Source organism: Chiloscyllium plagiosum, chromosome 19 (genome assembly GCF_004010195.1).
Source record: "Chiloscyllium plagiosum isolate BGI_BamShark_2017 chromosome 19, ASM401019v2, whole genome shotgun sequence".
Lineage (NCBI taxonomy): Eukaryota > Metazoa > Chordata > Chondrichthyes > Orectolobiformes > Hemiscylliidae > Chiloscyllium > Chiloscyllium plagiosum.
This window is the reverse complement of record NC_057728.1, coordinates 42,171,115-42,181,150: the sequence shown is the minus strand read 5'-3', so window position 1 is coordinate 42,181,150 and position 10,036 is coordinate 42,171,115. Positions and strand designations below refer to the sequence as shown.

At 39.3% G+C, this 10,036-nt stretch overlaps 1 protein-coding gene across 1 annotated transcript in view; it reads right to left on the bottom strand.

The window, feature by feature from the left end:
* The window catches only part of wif1 (wnt inhibitory factor 1), a 36,642-nt gene extending 26,838 nt beyond the window's left edge, over positions 1 to 9,804 (bottom strand). The window contains exons 1-3 of the mRNA XM_043708886.1: positions 9,744 to 9,804; positions 8,467 to 8,875; positions 5,963 to 6,102 (exon numbers count right to left, since the gene is read on the bottom strand). Coding sequence (XP_043564821.1) covers positions 5,963 to 6,102; positions 8,467 to 8,605 — 279 coding nt within the window. The 5' untranslated portion in view covers positions 8,606 to 8,875; positions 9,744 to 9,804. The remainder of the gene's footprint in view (positions 1 to 5,962; positions 6,103 to 8,466; positions 8,876 to 9,743) is intronic.
* Positions 9,805 to 10,036: the final 232 nt, after the last annotated feature.

Here is a 10,036-nt window from a genome sequence, read left to right as displayed (position 1 = left end):
ATAAACGGCTCCTTTTCGGAATGGCAGGCAGTGACCAGTGGGGTACCGCAGGGATCTGAGCTGGGACCGCAGCTTTTTACAGTATATGTTAATGATATAGAAGATGGTATTAGTAATAACATTAGCAAATTTGCTGCTGATACTAAGCTGGGTGGCAGGGTGAAAAGTGATGAGGATGTTAGGAGATTACAGGGTGACGTGGACAAGTTAGGTGAGTGGGCAGATGCATGGCAGATGCAGTTTAATGTGGATAAGTGTATGGTTATCCACTTTGGTAGCAAGAACAGGAAGGCAGACTACTACCTCAATGGAATCGATTTATGTAAAGGGGCAGTACAGAGAGATCTTGGTGTTCTTGTACACTAGTCAATGAAGGTAAGCATGCAGGTAGTGAAGAAGGCTAATAGCATGCTGGCCTTCATAACAAGAGGGATTGAGTATAGAAGCAAAGAGGTGCTTCTGCAGCTGTACAGGGCCCTGGTGAGACCACACCTGGAGTAGTGTGTGCAGTTCTGGTCTCCAAATTTGAGAAAAGACATTCTGCTATTGAGGGAGTGCAGCGTAGGTTCACTAGGTCAATTCCTGGAATGGCAGTATTACCTTACACTGAAAGACTGAAGCGATTGGGCTTGTATACCCTTGAGTTTCGAAGATTGAGAGGGGATCTGATTGAGACGTATAAGATTATGAAAGGATTGGACACTCTGGCAGTAGGAAACATATTTCCACTGATGGGGGAGTGCCGAACCAGAGGACACAGCTTAAAAATACGGGGTAGACCACTTAGGACAGAGCTTAGGAGAAACTTCTTCACCCAGAGAGTGGTGGCTGTGTGGAATGCTCTGCCCCAGAGGGCAGTGGAGGCCCACTCTCTGGATTCATTTAAGAAAGAGTTGGATAGAGCTCTCAAAGATAGTGGAATCAAGGGTTATGGAGATAAGGCAGGAACAGGATACTGATTAGGAATGATCAGCCATGATTATATTGAATGGCGGTGCAGGCTCGAAGAGCTGAATGGCCTACTCCTGCACCTATTGTCTATTGTCTGTCTATTGTCTATTAGTACATCAGGTGATTTATAAAACACTTGTAAATTATTTGAACTTTGTTATGAACCCATTGATGAGATTACTGCCAGGAATGTAGTTTCATATGCACATTCCTTTTTAAGTCTGCACTCAATGGGAGTATAGCATGTTACATGATCAATGCCACTTACAAGGTAATTAAAGTCCTAACCTTAGTAATTAATAGGCACGTCTATGTTATTTTTACTCTTAGCGATAGCTTGAAGTTTCTCTTCCTTTCCAACAGATGTGTCACTGCATTTGATCAGTTCCTTCATTTTCTTGAATAAAGTGGTACTTTGCCTTTCTGGTTAGAATGTTTAGTACACTTTCAACTGAACTGAGCAGAATCCCTTATCTAGAAGACAAACTGGAAATAAATCAATAACTCTAAAGCAAAAACAAGGTGCAACAGTATCAATGTTGCAACACTTTATTTGAACTGAAGACTGAAAAACTAAAAAACTATTTTAAGAAGATTAGGTAAACAAAACAAGAACAAAATTGATGAAGAGACTCAACAACATCAATCAGAGAGGGAACTGTGAGATAGCTCCAACATATAAGGAAAAAGCAGCAGTTTAACAAGAGAGAGTAAAAGATAAGAGAACAGTGGAATGGAAGGTTGTTGGGAAATGGAGAAGCAATTTGGGATTTTTTTAAAACAACTAAGCAAAAAATGGTATGAGCTCAAAGTGTTGATGCTTAGGCTTAATTTCTATTTATGGAAAGATGAATACAAGATACAATTATGATTCTCTTTGGCTTTGTATAAATCTAAAGGCCAGATAGGAACATACTGATGTTTAATCCTTAGAATTAGAAACAGCTTGCTCCAATAGTTATAGCCTGATCCAGATCATTTGTTTTCCCCAATCTAATTTCACCAGGTGACGTTAAGAAATGTGCATAGCTGCAGTGTCTCTATATTTGGTAATGGGAACACTCAACACTCACCACTAAACTTAAACCACGTTTATCTGATTTTGTTTATATGTCCCAAGTAATATTCTGGAAATTTTAATTATTGCCGTGTGCCAGTATGAGTACTGATTAAAAGCCTGATCTGTATCTTTCTACTGTAATGATGCCATGAATTCTGCTCTGCCAGATGACTGAAATTAATGACCAAAAATGTTTTGTAAAAATCGTGGAAACTTACAGCAGATGAGGCCACCATTCAGCCAGCTGTGCCCAAGCAGACACCTTGAAAGATCAGCCATGCTTTGTCTCATAAGCCCGTGCAAGTTTCTCACCCTTGAATATATTTTAGAATTTTTAAAGATATTTGTGGAATCATTTTACACTGCATTATCAGGGAAAGCACTCAGATCCTCTCAACTTCCAATTGAAAAAATACTCGACTCCCCAATAGCCTAAGGATTTTGAATCCACAACCTCTAGTTACTGACCCACTCACCATAGGGAATTTTGTCTTTCTCCATTTATTTTATGAAAACCTCCGATTATTTTAAAAAATCAGAGCTAGCGCACCTCTTAACCTTCTTTGTCCCAAAGAATAAGAGTCCTAACTTTTCCCAACTGCATAAATGAAGCCCCTCATCACTCTTAACATCTTGCTAACATGTTAACATCCTCTGTAACCTTTCTAAAATCACTCATTCTTCTATCCTAATAAGCCATATGAAGCTGTCATGAGAAAAAGTTCACATCATGTGGAAAGGTTAATCCAGCTGTTGAATAGTAATCCTCATGCATAAGTCATGAGGTTGAAGTACGCTATGCTTCATGTCTCAAAATCTTTGTTGTTAAGGTCCAAAGGATAGCTTTGGAGTTCAAGATGATATCATCCTAATGTGCCTTACCACCATCAGCCTTTCTTATTATAATAATTTAGAACAGTAAACAGTCACTTCTGAATTTTTGTCTAAAAGAATAGAAACTAGCAAATTTTGAATGGGTGTAGATCAATCTGAAAGAATTGAACATGTTACCAAATACTAATAATGCAGAATACGAATATGAAATCCCAATTTGTTGCCAAGGTATAGTTAGATTATGAAACTCCTAAAAGATTATAGGCTCCCTCTGATCTCAGGATGAAAGTGAGGATTGCAGATGCTGGAGATCAGAGTCAAGATTAGACTGGTGCTGAAAAAGCACAGCAGGTCAGGCAGCATTTTCCTGCTCCTCAGATGCTGCCTGACCTGCTGCGCTTTTCTAGCACCACTCTAACCTTAACATCAATCTCTACCTCTGATCTCAGCATACTCTCTTCCTTTACTAAAGCTGATCAAAGGTAAAGCCATGTGTTACTTCTTTTCTTGGTGAAGTGAATAACCCAGGATATCTGGTTTTTAAATATTCCTTAAGCCACAGCATGAAATCTCAAAACACAGTCAAAAACTGTAGATCGTCAATGGAATTTAAACTATCTCAAATTAGTTTGAAAGTTAAAGCAGCAGCATGTCTCATTGTAGGTTATTCATAGTTTTAATTTGAAACTGAGTAACTCCTGCTAAAGTAAACATGAGATGAAATAGAAACTTTATTTCAAGATCAACACTTAAAACTACGGCTGTATTTGTTTTGTGGTCAATATTCGTCAAACAGAATTCAAAAATAATTAACACTGCTGCTTGATGTATAATTAAATATTAAATTTTAAGGTGATTCTAATATTGTATAACTGTTTAGCAAATTTAAAACACATTCTCAATGTAACACATCAATAATATTTAACAAAGTGCTTTCATTTTGTTCAACTTTGAATACAGTTAATCTATCGATGTAGCAGGTAGCAGATAAAACTATACAGATTTGAGTTTTAAAGCTAATGAATACTGGAGTGTAATGACAAGGAAGCATCATCATCATCAAGGAATTTACAACCAACTTATAACCATTAACTTGAAGAGATTATACAAACAAAATAATTTAAATATATATCACATGCAATTTTATATTCATGGGTGGGGGTGATGGCCTAGTGGTATGGACTGTTAATCCAGAGACCCAGACAATGTTCTGGGCACCCAGGTTCAAATCCTGCTACAGCAGATGTTGGAATTCAAATTCTATTTTAAAAAGTCTGGAATTGAGTCTAATTATCATCATGAATCCATTGTCAATTGTCAAGAAAACCCAAAAAATTCACTTATGTCCTTTAGGGAAGGAAACTGCCATTCTTACCTGGTCTGACCTACATGTGACTCCCAATCTACAGCAATGTGGTTGACTCTAAACTGCTCTCTGAGCAATTAGGGATGAGCAATAAATGCTGCCTACCCAGCCACACCCTCATTCCATGAATGAATAAAAAAAACAAATTCACAAGATGTAGTCACCACCACAATATTCTTGTATAATGGGTGTGTACTAGTGGTCCTTTTACTTTGTTTTTGATCCTATTTTCAGTGGTGCCAATACAGTAGATGCTAATAACCAACCTTGCCTCATGTCATTCATACATGGTGGTGTCTAGACTGAAGAAATAATGGTTGTGTTGTAATTAAGTCAACCAATAATTAAATGATTACCTGGGAATAATAAAATACGTATGTTATTATTTCTTAACCTCCATCCTAAATAAAATCAGTCCCCTCCTTTGAACATTAAGCTGAAACAATCTCAAAGTTTCTACTGTCACAAAAATAAAAAGGTTGTACTTAACCTGAATTCTAATAGTTCAGTACATTTTCTTTTCCTTTAGAGTGCATGTTTTCTGTTTGATAGCCTATAACCCAGTTATGATGTTTGCCACATAAACACTAAGTTTGTATCTGTATGATGTACAGTTCCAGTGAAACCAGATGTAAGCCACAAGATAACTATCAAACCTTCTTCTGTAGGCAATAAACTCTTACTTTGGCAGAAGTCTGAGAAGTTTATCACTGTTATTTTCTGTTAGTAGATGGAACAGATGGTTGCCATATGCATATTGCACTGAATAAAGGGGTATCTCCTGGGCCCGTTGCTTTAATCTTGGCTGGCATGCACAACATTGGGATGCAAAATACCACAGTGGAACATGATAAAAATATTAAGACTTCAAAAGGAGTTCATTTTCAACAAGCACCACTTTCTGTAAAACAAAGCTTACAAGCTATAGGCAAAATTCACATCCACATTCAAGCTGCACTAGATGGAGGCCACAAACAAGGTATTTCTTATGTTTGGTGACATTACAGCTGAAAGGACAAGGTATTATGGAGGAGGTAGGGTGCAGAGAAAGGGGTGAAATGGTAGTTGCATAACTGATCACACTTTGGGCTATATGAATGGTAAACGAAAAAGAAAAATATAACATTGAAATCAGTCATTTTTCATAAAGATCTTTTATAACTGTCAGACAAATTGACATTGTTCATATATAATCCATCATTCTATACTCTCATTCATTATTTGAGGTAAATATTTATTTATAATTTATGGGTGGTTTTTAAACTTCTGAGTTTTTTTCTTGCAATGACTAACCAAGTTAGGAATTTTGTTTCAGTAATTTTACTAAGGGCACAGTTTTTGTTTTGCAGAAACTGAGGTCATCATCTAGATACAATCTAATGTTAAAAGATCCTTCAGTTGTGCTTTCAACTGCTCAAAAGAATTACAAATTTTCCTGAGGTAGAGGTGAAACAATGTTACCTAATACTGTAGTAAGATTGTGCTGTCCCATGTTTACTGATGACTTAGGTTTATTGCATTAAGAAACAATTAAAATACACACTGTAGGATTGTTATCTTTATTCTAATTAACTGAATACCAAACTTCAATGTATTATTTCATAATTTAGAAATAATTTTCAAAGCAGAGAACAGTTTAAATTAGAGATTAATAAAAAGTTACCACCCCCGCAAGTTCAAAGTGTGCAGACAAAACTTTCAGAGAGAATTAAGTCAACATGTTATGAAATAATGTTGGAACCTATCTTTACCTGTCCTGTTGCCTGCCAGGTAAAATTAATGGCCTGGATGTTGACTGGAATCGCTGGCATTCTCTGTTGGGCTTTCCTGAAATCATGAGTGAATGGTGCCATTTTACCATCAGAAACGATAAGAATATCCTCTTCAAAACCTGAAAAGGTGGTGAGTTCAGAATAAGCATTTAGAGCCAATATTATGGCACCAGCTTTACTTGTTCTTTTGGCAAAACATCTGAATAGGAAATTGTCAAATGTACGTTACAAGTTCAATACATTTCACATTTTTTTCAACTGAAAAGTTACCATTTCTTATATCCTTCACCAGTGCTTGAAGTGTGCATTTATATTCTAAAGCACTCACAAAAGACATAGCAGTTCCATAAAATTAATGTGAATACAAATCATTCAGAAGGTTTCAGCTCATTTAATGCCTATTCATTTAAACATTTTTGGATAGCCTGCATGCATTCCTGTCATTCAAGAAGTGGTGGCCTGGTGGCTCAGCAGTTAGCACTGCTGCCTCACAGCACCAGGGACCCAGATTTGATTCCAGCCTCGGGCAACTGTCTGTGTCTCCCCATGCCTGCATAGGTTTCCTCCGGGTGCTCCAGTTTCCTCCCATAGTCCAAAGATGTGCAGGTTAGGTGAATTGGTCATGCTAAATTACCCGCAGAGTTAGGTGCATTACTTAGGGGGAATGGGTCTGGGTGGGTGACTCTTCGGAGGGCTGGTGTGGACTAGTTGGGCCGAAGGGCCTGTTTCCACATTGTAGGGAATCTAATCTGATTAAGATTGATAACTATGTGTACAAATTACCTTAAACTTATTTTGTTGGATTGTTGGTAAAAGACAGGGTTGAGTTCATCTGACCTGATGTGCAAAGTTACTCTAGGGGAGGTGGGCTCCAAATTATAATTATGTGGCACTGTTAATGTAATGAAATATTCCAATGTGCTTTACTGCAGCATTACAAATTAAAGCATGACATTGAGGGGCATAAGGAGATATCAAGACAAACAACTGACAGATTGAGGGGTAGGTAAAAGAAGTACATTTTAAGGAGTTCCAAAAGGAGGCCAAGGGAGAGAAGCAAGGTCTTCTCGGAGAGAATCTCATAGCTTAGGACCTGGTAACAAAGACAAAGCCACCGATGGTTGAGTATTTATAATTGGGCATGCACAAAAGGCCAGAATTGGACAGACATGGGCTGTGGCAGAAGGAAAAGATACAGGGAGGGGCAAAGCCATGAATGGTTTTGAAACAAAGATGAGAATTTTCAATATCCACAATTTTTTGGACTGGGAGCAGTTTAGATCAGCAAGCATAGGCTGATAGAGGAATGGGAATTGATTAAAAGTTAAAAGACAGGAACAGAGTTTATAGAGGATTAGATGTGGGGCATCAGCCAAAACTGTGTTGGAATTGTTGAGTCCAACAGTAATAAAGGGGAGAATGAGGCTTTCAGTAGATGAGCTGACACAAGGATAAAGTTGAGTGATGTTACAGAGATGGAAACAGGCAATCTTAGAGCTATTATGCATGAGGTCATAAGCTCATATCAGCATCAAATATGACCCCAAGGTTGCAACCAGGCTAGCTGAGTCTCATACTGTCATCTGGGAGAGGGGTGGAGTCAGTAGTTCTGGAGCAGAGTTTGGAGCATTGACCAAAACCAATGGCTTCAGCCTTGCCAATATTTAAATGGAGGAAATTTCTACTAGATATTGAATCAGTAGTCTGGAAATTTAGCAACAGTGGAGGAGTTGAGGGTGGTAGTGGGAAGGTAAGGCTGATTGGCATCAGTGTAGATTGTAGAAACTCAGGCTGGAAGTCATTGTCAATGCACAGCATGTGGACGAGGAAGAGGAGAGAGGCAAAACTTAATTCTTAGAGGGCACTAGAGGCAATAATGAGGGAGCAGGAAAAGAGACCACTGCAAGTGATTTTTTGGCTATGATTATAAGAATGAGAACGGAAGCCACGTGAGAATGGGAGAGAATGGGAAAGAACAGGAGGGAGTGGAAGCGGAAAGGCATTGGAAGAACATGTTGAATAGTGTCAAAGGCGGAGATAGGTCGAGGTCAGGAAGGCAAATTCTGCTTTTGCAACAGTCCCATAAGATGCCATTTGTGACCTTGATACGAGCCACTTAGATACTATGACAGAAATAGAACCCAACTTGGAGTTTAAACATGACAATATCTGTAAAGAAGGCCATTTTAAATTTCAGAGGGAGCCCCTGAGACAGTGAGTGTGCAAGAGAGGGAGAAAACCCCATCTCATTTGGTATAACTGTTCACTCAACATTTCAGTGAACTTCATACTGAGACCTGCTCGCTCGGACCGCCCGCACACAAGACGAAGCGCTGCCAAATACAGCGCTTACCGAATGGGGTTTCCAATTGAATTAACGTAACTACAAAATAAAAGGCAGAATCAATCAAATTCTCCCACTTTAGATGTAGGAGGTGTTTCTGAATGCAACACGCTAGGTACTAGTCAGAAACTGTGCTCACCTATCAAAACTCTGGCTTGGTGAGCATCTATCCACATGTTGAGGCTCCCGTCAGGTTGTGTGGCTTCACTCAGCAAAACGAGAAGTTTCACCGTCAGCAAGAGGCTCGCCGTCCGCACCAATGTCCTGGAGCAGCCCATCCTCAAGGCTTCCCCTTCAGCGCGTCTTCCTAACCCTCGCTACCGCGGTGTGCTCTCAATGATGCGATGCGATCCGCTCGGGGCTTCCTGCCGCTCCGTGTCCGCTGCAACCTGACTGGATGAGGGAGCGAGCACTGCGCGCCCCGGTCAGGCCGGCGACGCGGAGCGCGCTCCCGTGAGCTGCCGTTGAGTGGGCTTTTCGTCCTTCGCTGGTTCGAACTACTACTTTTAAATATGTGGATTTTTCACTATAGTTACATCATTGCATCTCTGGAACGAAGGTTAAGCAAGTGAAACAAAAACATAACTTCGACATTCGGTTTATCAAGCACGATAGGGTCATTTGTATCCTGCGAAAATTCATTGCAAACGGGCTACAATATTCTGCTGATCCCCCAAATGAGCTATATAGTACTCACTGGCTGAGTTGCGAGACTGGCTACTCCTGAAAGAACATTAATTGTTTGGATATTCCACAAATGAAGTTGAAAAGTATGATCTTACGTGAAAAACAAATTTGTACAAACACCAAAGCTCTATTGCCATCTCCCCTCGAAAACTGATCGTATGCATTCTCATCATTAGGGACATGTCACAAATTCTTTCATCTTTTTAACCTTAGTTAAAAGTAACGAATTTTCTCTATATTGTGAACGTAAGGTAGGGAAAGATCAGTTGCTCCATTAAGAAGTGCTTATTGATGGAAGTCGAAAGCGTGGTGGGGAAAAGCACAGCAAGTCAAGCAACATCCAAGGAGCATAAGCCCTTGAACATCGATTCTCCTGCTCCTCGGACGCTGCCTGACCTGCAGTGCTTTTCCAGCACCACACTTTCGACTCTGATCTCCAGCATCTGCAATCCTCACTTTCTCCGAGATTATTGTTGTATCCAAAATAAATAGTTATATTTGGGGTCTTGTGGCACAGTTGTAGTTTCCGTAGATCTGGGTTCAAGTCCCACCTCAGGATGATGCCATGGATGATGTTTTTAAATAGGCATTAGGAAAGAAATCTTATAATAACTATGACAAGTACCACATACGTAACGTAGAAATATGACCTTTTAGCCTTAATTATAGAGGTTTGTGTTGAAACGTGCAATCCAGTATTATAACTGCAACAGTAGAAATTGTACTTACCAATTTCATATTGCACCAATACTACAGCTTGTGTTTCTGCGCAATTACAGTCCAACATTACTACAAAGCCAAGTGGTATATCGTCTCACTTCCCTACTTCAGCCTTAAAGGAAACACTGCTCTGGATTTGCGTTATACCAGTTATATTGCACCTGAGCTGCACAACTTCATCCTGGTATGATGAAATCCATAATTGTGTAGAGTTGCCAAACCAATAATCATAACGTCCAGTAAAAGGATCACTACTGTAGGTCCCCATCAATAAGCCATGCTCTTCAAACATCAATAGTGTC